Source organism: Zosterops lateralis (genome assembly GCF_965231275.1).
Source record: "Zosterops lateralis genome assembly, chromosome: 5".
Taxonomy (NCBI): domain Eukaryota; kingdom Metazoa; phylum Chordata; class Aves; order Passeriformes; family Zosteropidae; genus Zosterops; species Zosterops lateralis.
In genome coordinates, this window is record NC_139766.1 from 68,524,770 (window position 1) to 68,551,744 (window position 26,975).

The 26,975-nt window shown below is 39.9% G+C and overlaps 1 protein-coding gene across 2 annotated transcripts in view; it reads right to left on the reverse strand.

Annotated features, from left to right (window-relative positions):
* Positions 1-26,975, reverse strand: part of SEC24D (SEC24 homolog D, COPII coat complex component) — a 41,497-nt gene that overhangs the window by 5,226 nt on the left and 9,296 nt on the right. The window contains exons 7-16 of one of the 2 annotated variants that reach the window (XM_083861292.1): positions 25,005-25,116; positions 23,636-23,763; positions 10,627-10,765; positions 9,366-9,481; positions 6,862-6,986; positions 4,255-4,446; positions 3,543-3,636; positions 1,552-1,668; positions 1,083-1,250; positions 520-616 (exon numbers count right to left, since the gene is read on the reverse strand). In XM_083861292.1, coding sequence (XP_083717418.1) covers positions 520-616; positions 1,083-1,250; positions 1,552-1,668; positions 3,543-3,636; positions 4,255-4,446; positions 6,862-6,986; positions 9,366-9,481; positions 10,627-10,765; positions 23,636-23,763; positions 25,005-25,116 — 1,288 coding nt within the window. The remainder of the gene's footprint in view (positions 1-519; positions 617-1,082; positions 1,251-1,551; positions 1,669-3,542; positions 3,637-4,254; positions 4,447-6,861; positions 6,987-9,365; positions 9,482-10,626; positions 10,766-23,635; positions 23,764-25,004; positions 25,117-26,975) is intronic. The other variant, XM_083861293.1, reaches the window with a different exon arrangement.

The window sequence follows — 26,975 nt, forward strand, 5'->3', positions numbered from 1 at the left end:
CTCAGGGCTTTACAGCCTCAGGAGTCCCAACAGCTGTCCTTGCTGACAGCATTTGTGACAACTGGAGACAGGGAAAAGCTGTGACTTGACACCCAGAGCTTCTGCACTGCTGGCTTGGCCTCTTTGGGTGTGTCCCTTTCTCTAATACTTGCATTTGAGCTAAGAATGAATGAGAGAAGCTGGATAGACACAGGAAAGTCATCTGAGTATGAAAATGAAGGCACAGGTCAGTGTCCAGCAGCAACACCTTTTATACAATTTCCTTGCAGTCCATGCTGTGTGCAGAGTGAGCAGAAGCCTTTCCCAGACTAGAAAATCAGTTAATAAGGGGGAATATACAGCAAGTACGTGTGTGTGTATATATATGTATATAAGTAACAATATATAAACACGCAGCCATAGATTTTATCAGTCTATTCATTTTTCATGAGGTACATAATGAAATTAAACCAGCCTAATCTTACAAGTGATTTGCATGGCACTACATCATTTAAAATTCATTCCCACAGGTCCTATTACCTGTACTTGTCCGAACCCTCATTGTTGCATCAAAACCCATCTTTTTTTGGATGTCCTTCCTGAGGTCACTTAAGAACTGGGGGCTGTCAGCATCGAGCTGCAAACACAAAGCAGAATGTTCAGAAGTTCAACACCAAAGGGCAGCAGCACAGCAGTGACCCAACATCCCCTCCCCCATGATCCCCATCTACCTCCAGCAAATCTGTTCACAGCTCTTGAGCCCTTTAAAAAGGATTTCAAATGTGGATTGTTGTTATCAGAATCAGGTATATGCAAGTGTCCACCACTTATCACCAGACCTGGACATTAACTGGACATTCCTGCACTTAACCTTTCAGCAAAATTTTAGGATACCAACCAGATTATTACTACTTCAAGACTGAAACTTGAGGCTGACATGCCATTGTTAAGTTTGAATTTTATCACCTGGAATTGATAACCAGGTCTTCCAGACTCACTCTGCTTTTAAGTTCAATGTCCAAGCACACATTGGAATGAGACGAAAAGCAACAGCAATCCCCCAGCTGTTACTATCTGAAAGGCAGGAAACCTGCACCCCTTACCTGGAAATTGTTGTACTTGTACAGTGTTCCACCAGTGTACATTGTGACGAGGCCCATGGAGGCTACATCCACGTACTGATTTGGGAAGAGGAACAAATCCACGCAGCAGCCATTGGCCACACAATGCTTGGCTAAGGCCTCATAATTTCCCTGTGGCTGAAAGAGGGTCTGCACAGGGATAAAAAAGACAAGTGCCATCATATTAGGTATTAATCACAACTCAAACAGCCAGATGAAGACAAAAAGATGAAGTGAAGTTTCAAGTGAGGCATAGCTATCATCAAAAACATGCTTCCCCTGCCCATGGATACAGGGAACACCTCAGTATGTTCTTGGAGAACCCATCACTACAGAGGCATCATATAACTAAACACTTCTGTGTAAAATAAAGTACATGAAAGAAGATCAGTGCCCTACTAGACAAAGGCAGTGTAACAGCAGTCCCCACTTAGCTCAGAGCAGAAAATACCTTTTCCTTCTCTGTATTGAGAAGTTTTTTGTCATCCCTGTTTTTCAGCTTCCCCGGTGCTTCCGCAGTTGGCAGAGAAGAGTGGAAGATGAACAATTTCCCAGCACATTCTGCAGCCTGTTCCAAAGACATCACATGGGCACACTGAGTACTGCAGGGTTAACAAGCCCATACTCTCATACTGGGGGACTCAGAGAATAGGGGGCACTTTCTACAAGCTCCTCAGAGGTAAAGAATTCATTTCCAGGCCCAGGACCTGAGGGAACTCAGTCAGTGCTTCTGTCAGTGAGCAGCAGTCCAGCACACGGGTTTGCTGGCTGAGCCATTCCAACAGCACCTTCTCCAGAGGCAAAAGGAGGAGTTCCTCTCTTGGGGACTTTCCAGTTGGATACAGGCATCGTGCAACAGGCATCAAAATACAAATACTCAGATTGGAGCAAATTAAAAGGAAATGCACTTTAACAGAAAAATTCAGTTCAGGCACACTGGTGTTCCATGCCTGTTCATAAATGGGTGACAATTCCATCCCTGCAGCAGACTCCACATTGAACTCTACACTGCCGAGATGAAGACATAAATCAGAAATCATGATGTTCACAAAACATCTCACCTTTCAAAATAAGCTGTGGCATTCTTCTGGAAAAACAGAAGTCTCTCTGCTATGGCAGAAACACAACTGAAGGCAGCATCTGACTTTTAAAATGGCTGGAATGTCACCCCGATATTCCAAGAACAGTTACTTTTGGTGAATGTTGTCAATGACAATTTCTTTAATTCCTTTGAAGAAGCCTCCTGCTGAAGGCTGGAAGACTGCCCAAATACCTGTTTGCTCTGACATGCATCAGGAATCAGTGATAGTAGCTTGACAAAATTTCTAAAATATACGTGTTTTTAACACAATCCATTTATTCTTTTTAGACAAGAATTGTTTTCTTGAGCAAGGGTATTTACAGATGAATAATTCAGAGTGAAAATCCTTACGTATTGATCTAAAGAAAAAATTAAGAGCTGCTTTCTTTTACAGTCATCATCAAAGGAAATTTACACTTACAGCCCTTTAAATTTGTTTTGCAGAAGTCAAGTATTAGGAAAAAGCATTCAGACATGCTTTGCAACCATATCTGCTGGTAGTATGAATAAATAACAAGAAAGCAGGTATTAAATCAATATATTAAAAAAAAAGTGTGAGAAATGTTCGTTTTTGTTTTGACAAGTTGATGTATTCAAAGCTCATGCTTCATTCATACAAAGCTGAAAGATAAATCAACCATTTTGAAGCACCACTGGCTGTGCTCTGCCCCTACAGATCTTGTAGTGAACCAGGGCTGTGTGCATTTAACTGGCAATGAGCCATGGGAACATCAGCCCTTCAGGGGATGTCCTGGACATACAGAAAGCAACTGGGCAGCTCCTTGGCCTGTGGATTCCCTTCCAGCTTTATCCAAGCTGGGAGAACTTGTCAGTTACACAGAAACCCTACAGCCACGGCCTGATTCGGTCACAGACAGATAGTCATACATGTTCTGTTTTGCACAACAAGTTTTGCAGAAGCATGAGAATAACTAGAGCAAAGTCTGATGTTGTTATTATTATACTGACTTTCCTGCCCTTCACACGTGCAAGGACTGGGTATCTGTGCAAACACAAGAGGATTCATTTGTTCTGCTGTGGTAACTAAACATGTCTTTATTTCTCTTAAATGCTGAACAAGAAATTGCCTCCTGCTCCTCATCTTCTCCTTAACATCCCTCCTACATGGAATAGATCCTGGGGACTGGTTTCCCTCAATAAGAACATCTGAGAACAGATGTCATGCTTGTCAGTTCTTATTTTGACTACCGTGGCTGGAAGGTACTGTTAGAATAATGGAACATTAGTGCTGGAAACAATCAATCAACGACCTTTTCCCCTCTAATTTCCTCTTGTGATGGGACTGGCTTTTAGCAAACCTGATTTCAAGCTGCTTCTCTGACAGAGGGGAATGTTCTAACCTTTAGTGCCTCCATGCCAGCCTGGATAACGGGAGCGAAGATGGTCTCACTCTCATTAGTGTCTCCAAACAACTCTGGAATCTGGTCCAACAAGCTGTGAAAGAGAAAGGATCAGTGTCTCAACTGGTCAGCACAGGGTAATCCCCAAACACACCTTGTAACATACCAAATCTTCACACAGGAAGATGTTTATTATGACAATGTATAGTGCAAAAAATATCAGAAATTTTCCTTGCTCAATTTCTTAGGATCCCAGCCAGAATAAAAGAAAATATGCATTTTTAGTTCTATGAAATGCATTGTTTCAAAGCTTGTAACCTAAAGGAACATGCAATAAGTAAAATAGCTAACCATTAAGTAGTTCTGGTGTGCGGTAAGGACTTCAGAGTCCTAAGATCATATCCAGGTGCACATTATGTGCATTTGCAAGAGTGAAAACACCACGGGGCTCAGAGCCTCACTCCCCTCCCAGTTCTGAGGTAGCATAACTGAGAGGTGGTTTACACCTGGCCTACTTAAACTTTCCAGTTTAGCACTGGAAAGCTGTGGCTATTGCTTTTTCTTTGCCTTAGAGGAGGAAACACAGTGCTTGAAGCATCTGCTGCCTTCTGAAGTATTTCAATAGATATCTGTATTCCTCAAACCCATAAAAGGCACAATGCACATGGTTAGCATTCACAGCTCACTCTCATGAAGTGTAATTGTACTTTACTTGGTAACAACTGATCGAGATTCCTCGAAGTCAACAAGGAAACCATCCAGCAATGGAACAAAAACTTCTGCCATGTCTGTGACCACCATCATCTGAGGCTGAGCTAAGCTGCTTTTTACATTGAAGAAGTGAAGGACCTTGTTGTAAGTGACAAAACCAACTCTAATTGCTGATGATTCTTCTTGCTCTTCTCTGTAAGAAAAACAAAGCCCAACTAGTTATAATTCTGAAATGCTGACCTTGCAATAAAAGCATTCCTTTGACGTGCAAGGCTGCTCTCTGATCATTATCTGCACTGGGAACAACAAAGCAAACAACAACCAAGAAGATGTAATGGCCTTAATCTTTGCCTTAGGTCAGATTCAAACACCCTGATAAAATCAACTGCTCTACTGTTTACTTTTTTAAAAAGTTATCAAGTTACATCAACCCTATCAATGGTGCATCCCACTCAAGCAATCAAAAACTCTAAGGATAAAGAATAAACCATGACATCATAACAGGGGAAAAACAGAACAGCACAATTTGTTATGGAGCTTGATGAGGACAAAGTGTGATTCAATTTTTACACATACATCACTTTGCTGCTTCAAAGAGAAGCATCCACACCATCCCAGTCCCAAAGGTGTTCCACACCAGGTGTTTGGGACCTTTATTCCAGACAGCGCTCTTACCTGTGTTAGTCTGCACTGCCCCACTTCAGCCAAGCTCTATCATAGTTTTAAATATTAGCTTTAAGCAGCCAATTGTCTCTGTAGCTCACTATTTAGTTCTTTTTGAAGACTCACAAGGAGAAACCTGACCCATATGAACAGAAATGCATTCCAATATTTTTGGTTTTTATTTTTAATTATGTATCTAAAAATTATAATTGCACAAGTCATTACTCTGATTTTCTGAACTCATAGGCACATTTCTACAAACACACTTCTCAGTATTTGTCAAAATGCAGTCAGGGAGGGGGTTCTCATTTGGAACCCAGATTTGAAAACATCTGCTCTAAAATTTCAGCAATTCTTTTTCTGTACAGATTTCTTTGGTACCCCAAGTCTTTCTTCTCAAAGATACAAGCTTAGGCTGAATTCCCTGCAGATGGCTTTTCCCTCATGTGGGATCAGCAGAATATTTCTGCAGGTGTCTTTGTCCAGCAACAGAAAATGAACACACAGTGACCTCTGTGTCTAAGCAACATGGTAAAATTTTCACCACAGATTTTGGTGGAATGCCTTTTGTTTGTCTTCTTTTAAATTAATATTGCTTAAGCCAACAGACAAATCTGAGGAAATGGAAGGGCCTGGCTCTCTTTATTTTTTAGTTGTTTTTTTCAGTGGACATGAAAACTTTGTCCCAAATTATTTCACAGAGTGCTGTGAAAAGGATATGCTGGTGAGGAGGATGAATATGTCTCTTTTGTGATATGGATCCACTTGCTTTCATTCCTCCTCCATTTGCCCTATTCAAGTTTCCAAACTGCCAAATGCTTTTTGTTACTCCACTCATGCCCCTTATTTTCTTCAGAGTCATGACCAATTCTGATGGAAAACTCTGAGATATGTTCAGGATAATATCAAACACTTGTGCCTCCAGTGTAATCTTCAGTGAAAAACTACTTGAGAGATGGCCTTACATGGGCATCTGCTAAACTAAACCCCCGCCCTGGACTGGAATTTCTTTCCAGCACAGGGATTCCAGAAGGCCATAAGAAAAAAAGACTTCTAACATATCCCAGATTGTCCCAAGGATGTCATCTCCCACCCTTCCTACACTGCTCCCTCCATTTCTTAAGTTGGCTCTCCCTCTGCAAGCATTGTTATCTAGAAAACATTTTCTTTTTGGATGCTGTTTTTTTAATATACCTTTACATGTGAACAAGAAACACTTTGTCTACTTCATTTTTCAGTCTTTCCCTGCTTTCATTTCCCTATGTGTCTGTGTTATTTAAACTCTATTGAAAACTACACTAATGCACTAAAAATTACACTAAAAAAATACACTATCAACAATATTGACGAGTAGTAACACTACTGCTGGAGAGAGAGCTTTTCATGCTCTCAAAGCACACGTGCTCTATTTCATAAAATGGTCGTTGCCTGTTTGTATCAGATACAAACCAGGACAGAGAAGTCTCCCAGTGCAGCAAGAGGCTTTAAAAGTTTTGCTAATTAACAGTAAGAGCTAAAGATAAAAGCCACCTTCACTATGGGTTTAGAGAGACTGGCTACCCCTGAGTATTCTGGTTTGGGCATTCCCCTGTTTAAATCAATGAGAAAAGCAGCACTGCAGTGAACACAACTGCAGCAAGTGAAGTGGAAGCTGTGAGCTGTGACTGTGCTGATAACACCACTAGAGTTCACTGCAAGAAAGGAAAAGAATGCAAGCTCCACGTGCAGTAGCATGGCAGATTCTTTTTGTACATACAGTAAGCCCAGACATCCAAGTGTAAGAACTGCCAGCAGTGTTAAAAATAAATGTTTGGCCACTATCACTCAAAAAAGTCCTGTACTGGAAATTCTGACATTTTCCATAGCTTGGTTTTGCCTTTCAACGTGCAAAACTGCATGAGGTGCAGGGTAGTGAGTTAAGCTGAGCACACTGATGTCTCTTTACCTTGGAAGTTTATCTAGCAGAGTCTTCAGTTCATCACATATGAGTTTCACTAGGCCACTCTTTATGTTTCTGTATGATACGTCGATCATGAAGATAAAAGCTGGTGGTTTAGGAGGTTTCTTGTCCTGCACAGAAACAAATAAAGACCATTCACACATAAAATTAGATGGTGCCTTGTTATGAGGAAAAAATTTAGAGGTGGTACCATAAGGCAATGCAAATACAGTGTTCAGTTGTTTGAAAAATGCTGTGAATTGTAAATAGTAACTACTGCAGAGAGCTTCTTGGGTACATCAGTTTATTGGGTTCACATATTGGGTAAAGTCCAGCCCTGGAATAAAACTTTATCACTGGAAAACAGCATCCTAATGGAATAAAATATCTAAAGGGTAACAGTTCATTAGATAAGATGAAGCACAAACTTTTCTGCTGGAATTCAAGTGTTTAAACAAATTTGCATTTTGGCTTTTTTCTGTAACCCTGTTTTCCTTTGGGAGTTCCTCTTATCCACAGTGTAAGTGGCACACAGATTGTGTATACACTACTGACACAAGTTTCTTTAAGTAAGTATAAGTAAGAGGAAGGTTTGTTAAAAGAAAAAGTAATGCCAAGAGATGTAGCTAGAAGTTAATACATAATGAACACAGCAAGAGTAAACATCACATCCCCTAAAATGAGTTTTCTTAATTCTCATTAAACGAGTAGTAGTCCTTATTTGGTGTCAAATTCAGGACAGCTTTTTCATTACAGTTTCGCTTCCTTCATATAGAGTTCTGACCTCTTAAACAAATTATACTTGTTAAGCTAAACCCTAGAAAAATTCCAGTAAAGAAAATTTCATCTTACCCTTGATTTATGACTTATCCTTGGTCCCTGGCAAACTTTAAACTAAACTGACCATTATACCCTCGATCTCCTTCATTTGACTCAGGCAAATCAGGATTAATTCCAGCAAACCAAAACCAGGCAGTATTTTTCAAAGCTGTTCTGTTTACTGTACTTGGATTCTTGTTTAAGAAACTGCACCAAAACTGCTTCTAAACTCTTGTATCAGATCAGCATTTAGAAAGAATCTCTGCCTAAGTTCTGACAAATATATGGCAGAAAGGAGGACTTGTGCTCTCACCACATCTGCTTAGCAGGAGTGCAATAATGCAAACCAGCTGGGATTTGTTAACATTTTTTGTAGCTGTTCATCCTTGTCATTTGATAAGCACAAAAGGAAATGACTTCTCAGTTCTGGTCTTGAACTGGATTTATAAAAGAAGGGAACCTCTGCAACTTGGAGCCAAATGAAAAGTGAATTACAAAATAATGCTACATTCATGACTTAGCATTTCCAGAGCAGAGTGTTATTTTGTAAAGATTTCCTTTTTGTAACATTGCAGTAAGTCCGCAGATGCATCTTTGTAGCAAGCAGGCAGACCAGACTGGATCACTTCTCAAGGAAACGCCTTGATTTAAGTTACTTGGCAGAAGTTGGGGTTTCAGGATTTGATGGAGCTTCACTGGATATACACTGAGTTTCCTACAGTGTATTTCTGCAACATCTCACCACAATTCTCTCCTGCTTTGGGGTTTAACCCAGCTTTCAATCAAATCTTATAGGTTATCTTAGAGATCTGACTGGATTTTGGAGCAGTGCTCTCTAGTGAGCAAGCAGAACCGAACCATTTTCTTCATAGCAGCAATAATTTGTTTGTCTGAAGAAGATACTGATAGCTACTTTAAGATTTCATAGGACCCAGTTGCCTTTTTTAACCTTATCATGGCCTCAGCTCCACTCACAGGAAGAAAATTCTGCCTGATTCCAGCAAGCACAGAAAAACAGGTCCGTGCTGCGGTCAGATGAAGTCACACTTGCAGTTTTGTAAAATGAGCTGAAGTTTGAAAAGATTAAGTAATTTATGCTTTCAGAAGTATCAGATAGAGTTCTGTAATAAAACTGCCTACAAATATTTAGAGTAATGTGAATGGGCTCTGGATTGAGTTCTTCACTGAGTTGATATTAGAAGAGAGGACCAATTCCACTGTAACTTATTGGTCAGAACACCAAGGTGACTCTTGCCAGGAACAGATTACAAGGTCAAATTCCCTTGCAAAGGTTTAGGGTATTAGGAAGGCAATTTAGGCATGTGTGAGTCTTCAAAATCAGAAGAAGACATACATCTAAAATGCAACAAAGCACCACAATTTCAAAGATATTCCCCGAACAGTGAAACATGCTGTGTAGGATCAAACACACATCTCGCTTAAAGACTGGGGATCCATGATTTTGCTGCACTGCTTGTTTTTTTTCACTTGTATCATGCTCTGCAGCACAAAGAAAAAAACCTTGTATTCTCCCCAACTATCCCTATTTCCTAGAACATTCCTGGAAACTGATCTGCAGCTCAGGAGTGCATTTTCTCTGAGGAGCTTGTTTGAGTGCATTTTCTCTGACGAGCTTGTTTGTTTATCCTGTTTGTAGCACTGTACATTGGTTTGCACATGGCAGTACTCACTCGGCAATAATCCAAAGTTGCTGTGTACTCGTAAGACCCCAGGGACAGCTCAGGCCGTTCATAGTGGTCTATCCGCCGGCCCATGTGGTCCAGGTGTTGGAAGAAGAACGGGGGCACTACAAGCCAAGACAAGAACAGGAAAGAACATTTGTAATTGGGGAAAGAGAGGACCAACACGACAAATTCTTGCAGCAGATGTAATATACTCCAAAGCAGTAAGAGATCAAGTGGGTTTGCACTAACAATTTACATAGAGCCAGTCTTATGGGTCCTCAATGAACATATATTCAGAATGCTTATTTTTCATGTTTCTGGCTGTAGAAGTGCATGTGTATGTGAGTGAGGGGAATATCAACCTAGTTTCTTAGCCATTTTTAGTCCTTATCAATGATTTTTTTAAGTGCTGACTAAGACACCGTAGTAACACCATCATGATTTAAAATGATACTGCAACTTAAATGTCTTTCTTTAAGTGCTCCCAATGCATCTAAATTTCCCTTTATGAGAGTTTAAATTGTTAACAAACTATGAAATTTATTATCTGCTATGCCTGCGCAAACATTAGAGCTCCAGGCAGCAAAGCAGTTGGAGTGAATCTGACAAGGTTCACGTTTCAGAGTTGAAAAGATGACTGTATTAGGGAAAGCACCATACCCCTGTGATCCAGCTGAGGAAATCCAGCTTGATACAAATGTCTAGAAAGGCTAGTTCTGGCAAAGATTTGGGATTTCTCCAAGAGCACAAGAACAGTTATGAGTCACATGCAGCACACTTGAACAAATATGGCATGGTATCTTCTGTGAAAAGCAACACTTGTCACAGCAAGATTAATGGCTTATTTAACCATTGTACCCACAGTCAAGCACAGGATGAAGCTATCATGGGTCTAAATATTTGCTTCTTGCTGTAAATTTGCATTTCTTAAAGAAATTAATGTTTTCTTTCAGTACAAAAATTGCTTTCAATTAACAACACAAGCAGCTCTGTATCTTATGTTGTCACAAAAGTTTTAAAATAAAGTTTTGATCATACCAGACTGGACTTCATGAGTCAGCATTATTTCTCATATATTTTTTTTAAACTGTACTGAACAAATGTTTCCCTCTACTATTCTTGGGAATTGATTTGGGATAAGTCTAGTTACCGCATCTCCCTAAACTATTTATTAAATCAGCAAGTCAAGAAAATAATTTTAGGGGTATGGTTTCTTTTTAATCTTAGGGAATTACCACGAATCCCAGATTAGAGAAACATCACTTACCATCATTAATACAGTTACAAAATCCACAGTGGTACCTCCTGCCCCCTTCAATGAACTGCATGAAGGGACACATGTAAGCTTTGCAACGGTTGCACCGGATGGGGCCAGTCTCCCCGTGGTTCACAAGATAAAGAGGTGTCTGCAGAGAGAGAGAGAGCCATGTAAACATGAAATCAAGGAGAGCTACAAAGAGTTAATTCAGATTTAACTCGTTAGAGACCACCTGATTAAGAGATCATTTATTGTTCAGCACTCACACAGAAAGTGTTGAGCCCCAGAGATCCCCTCAGGGGCTGAATTCACAAGTTCATGGGCTGTATTCTGATGTTTATCAGGAAATGAATAAGGATTCAGACCAAAACCTCACAAGGCTTTGCAAGCATTGGAAGTTTAGGGCTCCAGGCTGATTTTCTCCAGCAAAGGGTAGTTTTTACAGCCCACTGAGAAAAATCCGCTGGAGTCAGGTCTTTCGGCTTCTCTGTCAAATGGAGCTTTTCCTGAAGAAATCTACTGCTGCTTGTCAATTGCAAAAGGGTGTTTGCTGAGAGAGCCCTTAATATTTTGCCCTAAATGCTGCCTCCTGTGCTGCCTTGTTACATGCTACACTCCAGTTTAAACGATGTCAGGGTCACCAGCTAGAGGGGGAGATTTAGGAGAAATACTAATATTTATTGAAGGGAAGTGCATACAGCAAAGAAGTACAGTACCTCAAGCACTTGTCAGTTTAATTACACTGACCACGCTTGCTTACAGCCCCTGCCAAAACCCACAGCAAAGGAAGACATTTTCCAGATGTCTCTTTCCATAAAAACTGCAGCTATTGAAAGATTCCTGTGATTATTCTGAGAGTTAGAAAAGTCATACTTGAAACCACTAGAGAAATGGAAGTTTAATCAATTATTTGTGAAACACTGGGGTTTTTTTCTTACTCCTTTCATCCCCAGCTAAAAATCTCAAAAGGTAAGAACAAGAAGCATCCAGAGTTTGGACACAGCAGATCCTTACAAGAAGGAAAATGCTGACAATGCCTTTCAATGCTAACACATCACATTAGCACATTCTTTTTTTTTTTTTTTTTATAATTATTCTGTCTCTTCTTAAGGAATGGGTGTGTTTCATCTATTAATAAGGATGCATTTTGCCAAGGATTTTCTACATACAAGTAGATTTTTACTACATAGGTTTTAAGTGCCCTCTTCTGCTCCACTGAGATATTCTTTTGAGTTCTTTCCTCTAGGCAAATTGAGTTTAACCCAAATTAACCAATAATGCCAGCTGGCAAATACCAGGGTCATTTTTCAGACATGAAAGCCTTGGCCATGAAACTTGCTCATCAGCCACAATGGCTTAATAAGGTTTAAAAGTTCTGGGTTTTGTTCACTACTTGGCAATTTTCTGATTATCATTCCACTGTATTAGTTTAATGAGACCTGGATCTGGTTTGTAGTTAATATTATCATAACATCTGACCTGGTAGGGGAAAAAACCCAAGATTAAACCAACTCCTGATGGATTTGTACACATTGATTCAGTAACTTTCAACTTTGATTTGATACATTTAATATCCAAGAAAAATTACTCCCCAAAATTCACATTTTGATATATCAAAATTAAGACTTTTACATAAAAGGCATAAACAAGGAGAATTAAAAAGTAAATGCCATGAAATTCAGTGCTCAAGTATCTATCTTCTTACACACATGTAATAAATTACTTTCTCGAAGACAAAAAATTTAAGAGGAAAAAAACAAAGAAGCCAACTAAAAATGTACTTGACAAAATTAAGGAGTTTGGCACCAAAGAAAAATTTTAAAGCAGCCCTATCTGTCTCCTTACCAATTTATTAATTGGAATTCTTAGAAAATGAATGGAGTTTACATCTTAGTGTTTTCTTTAACACTTCAGAACATTACATCAATAATTAAAACATTTAATGAAAAAACTGTCTGCGTGATAACTGCAAAAGAACTCAGACCAAAAGCATCCAAAATCCACTTCTTGATGAGAACAAAAGAGTTGTGAAAGAAACTTCATCTCCAAAAAGCTCCATCTTCCAATGCATTGCACTGTAAAACCCAACTTCCCACCACTCCATCAAGAGAAAGGAATTTCTATTTCTGTGTGTAAACTACTATTGCATTTCCAAACATCAAAGTAATTTGTGTCAGGGTAATAAAACTTTAAAAGAAAAAGTAGATTTCTGTGGGAATGTACAAAGGTAAGTAATACTGTACATGAAAAAGTCCTGAGTTTAAATTAAGGATACATAAAAGCAGAAGAGTAAAAAAAAAAAAGAAGAGATACTGAAGGGAAAGTCTTGTTTGGTGTGCTCCACTCTCTGTAGATGTCACTATACACCAGAAGGAAAAGCAGAGAGATCTCTTTATGCTCCCATCTAAATCAGTGGGAAACTCTCATAGCAGCAGGGGAATGGGGTAAAATTAAAAAAGAGTTTTTTTAATTTTGGGTTTTTTGTTGCTGTTGGGGTTTTTTTTTTTAAGTAAATGCAATACTCTTATTCCCTTTGCCGTTCCACCTACAAAGTATCAGCATTTTCTTTCACTCTTGTCTCAAAAAGAATCAGATTTGCTGGGAGGCACAACATCATAATTTTAGGTTAAGGCAAAGGAGGATTGAGTGGGAGATGGAAAATGCTGCAAGGGACCTGCATAAAGTCTAACTTCTCTGGAACCTTGAGGCCCCAGTGAAGTGCAAGCCCTGAGAGTTGATCTGATAAACCATAACTTAACCCCAAATATAGCTGCAATAAGAGGAGCTTTCTTTTGGAAATATTTCAGCAAGACCATCTCTCAGGAGTCAGAAAAATATCACAAAGCAACAGACAGACATTGGTGGCACAGCTCCAAGATAAAACACATCCATAAAATTTTCCAAAGGGACTGTAACCTGCGCTTTAAAGTCTGAGAAAGTCTTCTATTGTTTGCTATTAAATCCAAGTCCTGACACGCTCCTGAGGGTGATGCCTGCAAACTATCACCATATTCATATTGCAGGATCTGCATCACAGCTGCAAATTGTAAGTGTAGGAGTAAGGACTGTGCTAAAGCTCCAGATCATCATGGGACATCTCTGGGAAAGCACTGTAAAGAGAAAAATCCTAAGTGAGAGATCCTCTGGAGAGAACAAGAGAGGCACATTCAGATACTGAAGAAAATGAGCCATTTTTCAGACAACAAAATAAACAGATCAGTGTCTCTATAAAACCCTTACAGTGTTAGCAGGGCTTCTAGAGTTGTTACTGACAGGTACATTGATGCAAATCTAAATAAATCACTAAAATATTCCTATGAGAATTTCAGGATATGCTATGCAACATAACTTTCTAATGAACAAAGGAGAAGGCTTGCCAAGCATGGCACTGCTGCCCCAAGAAAATGTTATGTTTAATTAGTACAGTAAGAAGATGACAAAAAACTCCACTGGATAACCAAAGAGAATTCTGAAATGAAACACTGACGTTTTTGGAAAAAAACTAGGTCATGAACCAAAGTCTCTGTTTCCTAGCACTGTTGAAGGGGTTTGTTGTCTTTTATTCTATCATCATAGATTGCTTTTGAGAAAGATTAACCAGTCTACAAATAATCCCTTGGTTTTGAGTTGCTTTACTGAGTCACATTAAAACATCAAGAAAGCATTTCCCTTTGTGATGTTCCCACTGTCTTTTATCAGAAGCCATTCCCTCTGAAGGCAGGAGTTATTTTGCCTGTTCTTGGTTTTCAGATGTTGAACATGCCCAGCCTCCTCAGCTGATGACTCAGGCCAGTTTGGACTATCTCCTCTGCAAGGTTCACAGCAGGTTCAACTATTTTCCATACCACACTCCTTTTCCATTGATTTGTTTGTTTGCAAGGCTGCAGCAAGGCTAAATCATCACCTACATGATGCAGGGTGTCCTGGCTCTAGCCTGGTTTTCACAGACCACATAAAAATGCCAAAAGCATGTTCAAACCTCCTTGCTCAAAGCCCCTCCAGGCCCAGCCTGCACATTCCCCTGCAAAACACATCACGGGCATGGTAGCTGAATTTCAAGTGGACACTGCATGTGGGGTGTGATCCAGTGTATAGGAAAAATAACAGAAAACTATTTATCAGCTTCTGTGTATCATGCCTCAGCCTACCCCTGAAATCCTTACTCAGCATCCCCTTTGTACGGAGAATATTGCAATTAACTGAACAGAGTTGGCAGTGAAGAGTGTAAATACAGACTACACTCTATTCAACATGAGAAAGATTATAAAAGTTTGAGAATGAGGGGAAAATACATGTAATAACGACAAAATGTTGATGTAAAAAACATACCAACATTAGTTAGCTTACATCTTTAAAACTCCTGTATTATGTGGGGGACAGGAGAGGAAAAAAAAGGTTAAAAGTTCACTACCCCTGCCTGAGAGAGGCACCCCAAGCCCTGCTGGTGGGAGTCCCAAGGGTTAACAGGGCAGTGCTCTGCAGCACCTCTCAGCTGTTCAGTGCTGGCTGCTCTCTGGATGCAGGGACAGGCTGTATCTGGAGGCAAGGCCAGCAGCCAGCATTAGCTGGTGATAGAAGCAGGAGCATCAAAGTGGCTAATCAAGAAATGGTGCTGCACAACACTATTCCACAATGTCAGCACTTGAAACCCATCGGGTCTCAGCCAGACCTGCCCCAGCCCAGCAGGAGTGGGAGCTGCTGCAGGGGCACAAACCCAAGGAAAGCACAGGGACCAGACCAAAGTGCCCTAGGACAGCCCCACTCCTGCTGTCAGCACCCCTGAGGGTGATAAGCACATGTTAAAGCACACGCCAGGGCTGAGCCTCAGGGCTGTACCAACCCACAGCTCCACCTCCCACCTCAGGAGTAGCACAGGTGGTCCAGCCTTGCAGTCCTTATCTGAGACTTTTAGGCAAGACAGTCACACTAGCTGTAAAACCATTGAAAAGTAAGGCAGGCAAGGTTCAAAAAGCTTCTCTACAGAAATGGTAAGTAGTAATTACAAGGGATTAGCTTTACTGGTCATAAGATTTTCACATTAAAATTAAAGTTGGATTTTCAGCGATATGATCTTTGTCTGGCTTATTTTACAAAACCAAACAGAACTCTTAAAGATACCTCATTCAGGTATGATTTCTGTTTTTCTGCAAATCACTACAGGATAGTTCTAGAGGATCTTCAAAATGTCAGACTGAATTTAGGCACAAAATACTGATTTCTGGACAGGCATAGTCTCTTACTGTATGGTGCTGTATGATTTATCAAGGTAAGTTTCTCCTCTTATAATTTTTTCTAAGATAGCTAAAAAAATGATAAACCCAACACCACAGTTGAAAACACAGGCACAACCTGTAAAATACAAAGATAATGGGTTACTTGGAACATTAATTCTGTTTTTAGAAGTCCAAGACCATTTAATGCAAACAAAGCTGTGCCCATTTCTACATCCCTAGGACAGGCAATAAAGCAACACTCCAAACTGTGCTAATGGAACATGCAGCTCTAGGTTTAGAGAACAACTATTTCAGTTAATACATGAATCTAAGTGTGCTATAGTGACCTCTGTAGCGACGCTCTCATAGATGAAATTCTGTTTCAGTGTTACTCACACTTTCACAGCAACAACAAAACCAAAACTCCACACTGGATTTCAGATCCATTTTGGCCTGCTGGGCTATCAGCAACTTTAGGAACCAATTAGATGTTGGGAATTTTTCCTTTTGATACACACACACACACACATATATAGGTGGATAGACAGATGTGTGTCCATATATATAATCTATTTTATCACCATATGAGAGAAAGTTGTTGACCTGAGATCATGCATGAAAATGTAATGAGTGGAAGGTTTCCTTCCTTCTCAAAACCAGAGCTTTTGTTAGAAGGCATTACTTTGACTTTTTAAACTGACTACTCACATTTGCATTCCTGAGAACTTTCACAACAGTAACTGTCTGGTTCCTACTTTTGCATAGCCAAATATATTAAAGAAAGAAACTTTAATTAGAAAAAAAAAAGTATAGAAATGCTTAGGAGTATTTTAATTAGAGACTGAAAGAATAGTTCTGCTTATGTGCAGCCTTTCCTGGAAAATAATATTTATTAGTGAACATACCTCTAGGGCTAATTAATTTATTTCAACTGAAATCAGTATAAACTGGGCATAGTTAAAGCATCATGCTGCATTCCCAAGCCAACTGGAGCTAGCCAATTGCCACAGGAGAACTTAGAAAGTACAAGGAGAATTTTTGCTATGTGAACAAAAACCAGCACTGAACAACTTCCCCTCTGTAGCAAGGACATTTGTGATTAGTTTAATGCCCTTTATAAAAAAGTCAAGTCCTTTATAGGATGGTAGTTTTGAAAGTCAGTAGTGAAACTAACTGTTACTCCACAAATACCACATCAGGTCAGAATGTTTCCACTCTGAGTCTTTCTTCCATGAATACTTTTACTACTACAATAGCTGGGATGCTTCAAGCAGACTCCTGAACCTTCAAACATTAATAATATTTGCATGTGGCTTGTAATCACCCTCCTCTCTTTTATGAGCTCAGCTGAGTGTCACACCTGTGTGGAGCTGAGTTATGGCAGTGGGTATGGGCTGGGGTACAGTTACTTTTCCTCACAGTGCCTGGAATTGGGCTGTGTTTTGGCTGTGTGATGAGCACCAGGATGAAAACACAGATGTTTCTGTCCTTGCTCAGCAGGGCTCACCAGGGCCAAGGCCCTTCCTGCATTCCACATTGCCACGCTGTGAGGAGCCTGAGAAGACACAGCTGGGAAAGCTGACCCCAAGTGAGCACAGGGATATCCCAGACCCATGGCCTCACAGACAGGAAATAAAGTGGGGGGAACAAGGAGCAATGGGGACACTTGGAATGATGGTGTTTGTCTTCCCAAGGCACCATTACCGTAATGGGACCCTGCCCTCCTGGGGATGACTCACCACCTGGCTGCCCATGGCAAGTGTGAACTAACTCCTGGATTTGGTTTGCTGGCCTGTGTGGCTTTTTCTTTGCCTATTCATCTTTGTCTCGAGGCATGAGATTTTCCAGCTTTTATCCCTCCCATTCTCTCCCTGATCCCACTGGTGGGGGAGTGAACTGCCTGGGGTTAAACCATGGCATGAGGAAAGCAATCCTGTGAAGGACACAGACCTTCTCTACTGAGGAGATGATTTGTGCCTCTACTAAGCAAGCACACAACTTCTGTGTAATAACACACTTTACATGGTGGCATCCAAAAGACAACATTGCATAATATGCATAGATAAATGAAATATGCAAGAAGAACTCCAGTTTAAAAAGCAAAATACAAACTTTTCCTCTGGAACTTATTCACCACCAGTGTGTTCTAACTCTCTGAAGTTTTCAAGGAATAGATCAACAGACCGAGTGATTTTTAACTTGACTATCATTTTTGTTGGCAAAACAAATTTTCAGTATTACTGGCCAGTTAATTAAATGGATATAACTATTACTTTTTATTTGCCTTTTATATGTACTGCTGCTTAATTTTTCTTCTGCCATTACAATTCTGAAGCACAGTCACAGTCTCTGACTTACCAGAAACTAATTACTACATCTTTATAAAGGTTTTTTCTCCATCTTAATTTCAAATCTGTATAAAATCAGCCAGGAACTCTGATTACAATATAAATTATATAAATGTCATACTTTCAAGTCACTGTCCTCATCTCTATCAGAATGACATTCTTACCATAACAGCAGTGGTGCAGGGACCAACATACCACAGAAGTATTTTAAAGGGTACATTTTAGGACTATATTTCAATGTACACTAAAAACCAAAAGACAGAAGAAAGTAAATGAGAAAATTTGCTTCAATTATAAGAAGCTCCGCTCAGCTCTGTCTCTGAATGCTCATTATAATTACAGAGTGAGTTACAGGCTAACAAAAAACTTTCTCTTTGAAGATGAAGTCTTGGGAAACAATCTAATTCCTAATTATTTACTACCAAGTGCAGACTAGCACAGGGCATTCTACATAATGAAAGCCACATCTAATACAGGACTTATGCACCTCTAAATTTAGGCACTGTGAAACCAAGCTTACAGACACTGACCTCCAGAATGCTCTAACACTTTCTGGGTAAAGCACCTGCAGATGCTTCAGAGTTCTGGGCTACCCACACCATGAATGGTAGAGTCTGGCACCTCACAGGAGCTTAGCAAAACCCCTAGACATTAACCTGCCACTAGTAAGCTGAAAAAATTAAAATACAACAGCTTTGACAGAGCAACAAAGATTGCCCTGCTCCAAGCAGATTTAAAACTCTGAGCCCAAAGTCTCAGCTCTCCCCTGAACGAGCACCAGCAGGGATGTACTGGAAATGGTTTTATTTTAATACCTGGAAAATGTGTGTTTAGGCTCACACCAGCATGACATACAGCAATATGTATTAAGGTATATCACATATGCAGGACTTCAGCCCCCATGCAGACAAGCATGCTCTAGTTGATATAATGTAACCCTTTTGAAGGAAGAACCCCTCAACAGAATCCCTCCTTCAAAGCTCTTACATCAGCCAAGCTTTCCTCCTCTATGCAGTAACAGCCCCCTGTGAGTAAGTAACCAAATAAAAGACAGAAATCAAAGGGTAAAACTCAAATAAATGATGGCTTTTTACAGTGGGTAGGTGTTATCAGCAAGCACCTCTGTTCTTCAGAGCCAGCTTATTAACACATTCCTCTTGCAGACTAAGCATCCCTCACTTTCCTCAAGCTGCTGCCAACCTTGGAATTCCATCTAGGAACCCATACTATCCATCCCTGTAAAAATCATGGACTTCCAAACAGCTCAGCTGCACTGGGCCTCATCAAATTTCACTATTCTGAAAAGGTAAAATGGCTTTATAGCTTATGAACACCACCATTTCTGAGAAGCAATTCCATTCTCTTAACTAGTTAATTAACTGAGGAGAAAATGGAAGCCAAATATTAGATTCCCACCAATAAATATTCCTAAAAGCCAATAAAATTAAACAAATAGGAAAGAACATGGCAGCGAACAATGACACAAAACAACTAAGGAGAAAACAAAGCAGGAGTTTAGATATTTAATATCTAAAGCTAGAGATTATTATTTTGAAATGTTTACACTGGATTTTACAACACGAAATACTCTTTTAACTAACTTTTGATAGCAAGCAGTATTAATGCTAAATCAAGATCACATGGTTTATTTAGGCTCTGGAAACATTCATCCATCTCCAAAACAAATTCATGCAGGGCTTGATCTAGGATGATAACTGTGAGAGTTGGTTTATTTTTATAGACTGTTGCTAAAGCACTGGTGGACTAAAAATAAGTTCTGTCAAACAATGATACTGTACCCTCAATCTACAACAAACAAATACTTTCCATAGATCATCCAAATCAGGAGAGTGAAAATGAACTGTTACTTTTGAGAAATAATAAATATGGACTTGGAAAGATAAGACTGTGAAATTTGTAGTCTTTTAAGACACTGGCAGAGGAGGGAGGGCATGAATGTTTTAACAGCCTTTGTTTCTAATGATAAATAATGCACAGGCAATGTTCACTAGCTCATGATTTTTTAGATTGGCTGCAGGTTTTTTGTAGCAACCTCTAAAAGATTGTGTGCCCTCCATGAATTTCCCTGCTGACTTTCAGTTTGAGGGCTTTTCTGAATAAATCCCTTTCACTGGCCCTTCTGAGTCTCAGTGCCTGTTCTTGGGGTATCAAGCACACAACCCTGCAACCATCTTCACCCACTTCTCCCTTAAATTTGCTCTCATGTGTAATTTAACATTTCTGAAGTAAAGCCTTATTTGCGACCTTTTCCTCAGTGTGACCAGTTATTATCTCAGTTTTAATTATGGCTTCTCTACAATGCTTTCAACACTGTGCAGCTTTACCAGGTTACATTTTTCATTTCTTTTTTCTTTCTCTCTGCAGGGCAAACCATGTTTGTCTGGGGGTTCACTTGAAACACACTACACTTATTCAAAGACATGCATGAGATCTTCTCATTTACCATCCTTATCTACCAACATTATGATTTCACTTTTTGTTCTTATTTTCTCCTACTTAGATAATTTGTATCCCATTCTTTACTAGAAATGGAGATACCTGGTGTACACCTCTTCAAAAGACGTCTCTGTTCAATTTTTTGACAGTTTTTTGTTCCTGACAATTTTTTCTCACCTCTTAGCTAAAATATTTTTTTAAAAAACATTCCCTTTGCATGTTAATATTCCCACTTCACATTTGGAGGCAGAACACCAGTCCTGAGTAGACTTAGCCAAAAAGAACCCACAGTGACTAATGAACTTAAATCTGCCTTTCAGACTTTCTGAAATCCCAAATTACCTTTTCCCCTTTGGAAAACTTTCCAACTGAAAGTGTAATAATACTGCCAAGTCACCACATCTAAACCTTTTAGTTGAAAACTCCTAGGATCTTTTGTCTCCATCTCCTCTTGTATCCTCAGTCAAAGGAAGCAAATCCCCAGAACTCAATTTCCATTTGAGTTACTGTTTCCATGAAGGTAGTTGACAGTTTATTTTCTAAAAAAAAATCCATTACAAGTCATCTACCCAAAGAGTGACTGTATTCAATTAAGAAAGAGAGTAATGTCCGTATATGTGGGCTCTCCCTTTCATACACACCTAATTCTGCCACTGCCAGAAGACTTAGCTATTTCTCTTTCCTCTTAATTAAATTTTTGCTGCAGTTATTGTGTACAACATGCTGTTTATCAAGAAATAAAAGAAATTAAGACAGATTTTCACCCTGTAACTCAAGGGCACGTGATGAGCATCACCTGCAGACACTGTTAAAAGGCACTGTCTCTAAAATAGGGTGGATATTCTGAAACAAAGACCTTTCTGTGCCTTGTAGTCACCAGTTTCAGGCAGAACACACCATACTAGGAAGTTCAGAAACACAAATAAGCCCCTGAATGTATTTTACCTCTATAAAAAGCCCAGTTCTTTCAAATTAAGCGGCTTTTCAAAATTAAAGTAGTTATAAATCCCATATGGAGGACCACTTTTATTAGGATATCTTAAGAGTAAGATCTTATTTTGGCAGCAGCAGTGAAGACAAAGGGCACAGGCAAGCCATGGAAAAAGTACCTCAGCTAAGACTGCCCAACTCTTCCCACTCTAACACTATCTCCTCAGTTCTTACAGTTTTACCAAGCTATAATTGTTCTGACTAAAATTTTCCACACTGGGCTTTTGCCCAATTTTGAGAGACATTTTTCAAGCTCCTCCAAAAGAGAGGCCAGGGAAAAACACACTGCTCTTTACAGATTAATGAGCCCCACTGACCCTTCCAGCAGCTCAAGAGCACTAACACTTCACAACGGGTGGGTCACACCAAGCACATCTTCTTGCCAAGCCCAGGAAAACCCCCTTGAACTTGGCCCAGCACAAATGTTTGGACATACTGCAAATTTATGTATGCAGAAGAGATTTAGATTTTAGCAACTCATTGATCACCCTGTCCAAGCACAATGCAGGAGACAAGGAAGCCATGTGTGGGAAACATAAAGGGCTAGAGGGAAACCCTGGGTGAAAGATGCACAAAGGAAGAGCCAACATTTAAGTGGATTTTCTAAGTGCCACCAGGGCACAGAAACTGGGATCAAGGGTGCTAAAGAGCAAAGGTTGGCTGATAAAGTGAAGGGGTGGAGAAGCAACAGCAGGAGTTTCATCTAGGCAAAAATGTACGGGGAGCAACAAGACAAATGTGCACATTTCCCTCAAGAACTGGAATGAAACCCAAAGTTGCTGTCTAGCAGACAAATGGTGAGCCTTCCTATCTGCAGAGCCATTAGTAATACATCCTATTTTCCTGTGGACCACAGAGAAGATAACTACAATCCACTCTGCTAAAATAATACTCTCAATTCAAACTACAGAGGTCTGCTGGATTGGAATTTATCCATCCTGATAAAAAGCAACATCTGCTTTTTTCCAATATATATTTTAAAAAAGCCAAACTACTAAGAATTTATAAGCAATAAAACAAAGTTAAAGAAAGATCAGACTGCAAAACCAAGCATTGAATGTCCTGGCAATTTTAATTAGGCTTTCCTGTGCAGGCAGTTTATGAGGAGTTTCTGAAGACACAATCACATACTACAACTTTGATGAAATCCCTGCTTTTTTCCCATGACACAGCACTCTGGAGTAAATCAGTGTAGGACATGAAAAGGAAATGCACTCTGCAGACCTTGCAGAATTTAGAAGCTGAAGAATTTAGAAGCAAAGGAGAACACAGCAGATGAAGACCAAACAAGATAATCCCACAGATGATGTAGCTAAATGCTGCACTTGAAAAATGGATTTATTCCTGCCACTGACAGAATCCTCTGGGGATGCCAGGAAACATGGGTAATTGTTTTAAGACCAGAGAATACTGCAGAAAAAAACTGAAGAAGAACTAAGGATATGTTTTGAATATGGAGGGTCATTAGAGATGGCTGTGTGAGAAAAGGTTAGTGCCTTCAAATGAGTGGTAGAATTGCTTGGTTACATTTGTCTTCTTTCTATGACTCAGCTCATCCAAGTAGAAAAGCCAATTATCTTCTTGGTCTGTTGTGAAATTAAGTTATTTTGTAAATACCTCAATGGAAAAACATCTTCCTTCAAATCTAACTCTCCACATCTTAAAATTAAACATACAGTTTGTGGTCACCCTCTTTTAATATCTTTGCCTAAAACTATGGAGCTCCAGCAGGGTGAGCAACCGGCAAAGCTGGCATAAACTAGAGGCAGTTGGGGAAACAGCAGGAATCCAGGGGAGTCATCACTCCTGAACCTTTTCCAAACGAAAACTTTCATCCTTTGAAGCTACACCATGACCCAAGCACACCTCAGTCTTCTGCCACCTCTTTACAGTCCTACCAGCTCCTAATCTGAGATAATAAACCACCCTTCCTGCAGCCCAGTGACAGAAGAACAAGTGTGCAGAGATCTGGAGGCAGCGGGGCAGAGGAGTGCCCCCAGCAGGCCGTACCTCGTTGGGTGGAAGAGCAGCGAAGGGCTGGATGACGGCAGCCAGGGGGATGCGGGCCTGCCGGGCCATGTCCGAGGTCACTGGGAAACAGTAGGTGGTGCAGCGCAGGTACCGGGGGCTGGCGTGGCCTGCAAACACAAGGGGGCACCTCAGGGGCTGCCACAGACACCGGAACAGGGCAGGAAAAACACAACAAAGTGCACATGCTGCTGGCTTTGCCTCCCATGCAGCCTTCTGCTCATCTTTCCTCTTTATACCCCAGCCCATTGCCCCTACCTCCAGTCAAATGTTTTCTTCCGGGGTTTAAAGCGAAGATTTAAACACAACAAGAATAAGCCAACAATTACTTGCAAGAAGAATCTCAGTAGAAATTACATCCCATATCCAGGATCTTAGAAGAAAATATGGATGACATATCAACACATAATGTACATAAAGGAATGAGGCAGGCTGATCCCTACCATTAAGATTGCTTTAACGAACAAAGTGTTTTGCAATATAGGTGAGCATGGTGATGTTAAGACAGACACAGTGTCACCACCACACTTCCAAGAGGACACTCAGCCCAGGTCCCTCAAAGGGAAATTGCTGAGTGCTGAAGACAAGAGCACTGAAAGGAGTTCAGTAATCAGCTTCCTGATGCTCCCTTGGTAACCAACAAACTGCAGCTCTGCTCAGTTTCTTGAAAGGAATTTCTTGGATCATCAGAACAGCATTATCCCGTTCTCAGATAATGCCAAAAAACCTTGGTGTGTTAGTACATTTTATAGTTTACCTCAACATTTATAAATTACGGCTGGGCTGAATAACACCATCAGTTTAACCTGTATTAAAATATTGAGCCTGCTGACAAGACCAGCATGTGGAAGATTGTACTTCCAGGCTCCAGGCAGGAGCAAAGGCAGATAAATTTTTCCTTTGGCCAGCACACATCAACTAGACAGTTTGCACACTGCCTCTATCACTTGAATACAAGTTTGTATCTTAAAAGGTAACAGTGCTAGTCTAGTCTTACTGCTTCTTCTAGTGCCCACCTTTTAAATTTCCAGAATAATCCAAAAAGAATTTTCGACTTGAAATGTAACATCTTCAAAAATTTTAAGTTAAAAAGGAAAGTTGTCTCAACTATTCAAATTCTTTGAAAGGCCAGGAAGCGTAGAGGTGTTAAGCCAAGGTGTAAGAATTCAACCCTCACTTCCCTCCTCCTCCCCCCTTTTTTTCTGTTCAAAGGAAGTTTGCAATTTCATGTCCAATTTAGAGAAAATATCATCATTTTCAGAGGAGAAATTTGAGAATTTAGTCTTTGTTTTATTTAATTACATTAGATTTCCCCTAGAAAGGCTCCCAAAGCAGTAACAAGGGCAGTTACCTTGGTCCTGGATCACACAGTTGGTGGTGACGAGGGGAGGAACTTGTCCTCTTGTGTTTGTGGCATAGACCTGTCCTCCCCTGGCAGCCTTATCATTCTCAATTACTTGAATCTGATCAACAAGAAGAAGCATGAACGGCATGAGGAAGGTAAGTCATGCATTCAGCTACACTCATGAAGAGGCTAAGATTTAGCCTAGTTTAAGCCTAGTTTATAACAATCTACAATACAACGTACTTAAATGTTCATACAGCTGACTTTGCTGCCCAAATTCCTTTCCCATACACTGCTCCCTGTTACCTCTGCATGGTCCGTCACTCAGGTTCAAGTCTGACACTTTTCAGGATACAACCAAAGTTATATAAAGCTGTAGTTTGTTCCACACCAGAAATCACAACACTGATACCACCATTCCTCCTCTTCCCTCAGCAACCTAGTTTAGAGTGCAGCCAAACAGCTGTGGGAGGCAAGAGGAATGACACAGGGAATTTCTGAAACTGGCTTTGCCACTGCTGCTGGTACCTCATGCAATTGTGTCTTTACACTGCACATGAACTTCTAATAATAGCTAGGGAACTTCAGAAGCCTCTGCTGGAAAGCAAACAGAGAAGAAAAACTAAATTAAGTCGCATGGAGTCTACTGATCCACATACAAGAGGTATTTCCTAAAACACTGAAAATAATCTGGGGCCTGTAACTTCTTTTTCAACAATAAAGTTTTTTTGTACGGCAATTTAAATATAAAAGACATTCCTCAGAGAGCTTGTTAGATCTTCTGCTTGATTACTTTTCCCTGCCTCCTTGGCTTGTATACTTATAACTAACTCTTGCATTAAAAGGAGAAAGGTTTTCCTTTAAAAAGGTCCACTGGCTGAAGAAAGCAAACCACTCTGAGACTTAGCTCTGCAAAGGATCAATGTGTCATGGTATTCTGCAGCTAACTGACCTAAATATATCATTGTTCTTGGAAATAACTGTTGACAAAGTCCAGATGCAAGTTTTCATAGATGTTGTCAAGGGTACATATCAACCTCTAACATATGTAAAAGAATTATAAATCAACAATGGCTACAGATAAGAAGTAAATTTATCTGGCAACACTACTATAATTATATAATGTAAACATAACAACAGAAATACACACGGTCATACTTATTCCTCATTCTGAATTAGCTTTTTGGTCTTTACAGATGCTGACCCAGATCATGTTTCTTTTAAACATTTGTTCTGATCCTCTCTGTAAGACTTAAACAAACCTTTTAACCTATTTTAACACAGCTGTTGTAGTCAAGGCTGTTTATGCTGAGTGCATAATTGAAACAAGACATCAGCCCATGTTTTCATGCCAGACTCCCTTCTCCTCCTGCTCTTTCTTTTAAAATTAGACAAGATCATTTTATCCCTCAAATGTAAAATGCATTGCACTGGAACACCAGGAATGATTGACTTAAGGGCATTTGTTATTTATACAGACACTTGATTCAGGGTTTTTTTTTTTACACAATGTTTTTTTAATTAAAAATTGCCTTTAACAAGGCAATTGCAGTTGTTACATCAACCCCTATGGGATTAACAACAAGTGTTTTTCCAAAGTTTGGGGGGGGGGGGGGGTTTGCATCAAATTTGTCACTGGGTTAAAAACATCTTTTCTAGAAGGACAAAAAAACCCCCCGATTTAAAGAAGCAAGACAGCTTCATACTAGACAGTGTGACACTTTTGCAAAAATGTTTTTCCTGTACAGCAAACCTGCCTCAGCAAGAACTGTAAGATTCCTTCACCCAGACTAGCCTGCTGTGTGCTGGTGAAAACATTTTTTTAAAGTAGAAAGTTCTAGGCTGAAGCTGCTTCAAGAATTCTGACTCTCTGAGGACCTTTTGACCTGTCCAGATGATTGCCAGAACTACTCTAAGTGTGAGCACCAGAACATTTTCTCCATGAGTTTAGCACACTATTGCTTTTTATTTCCATCA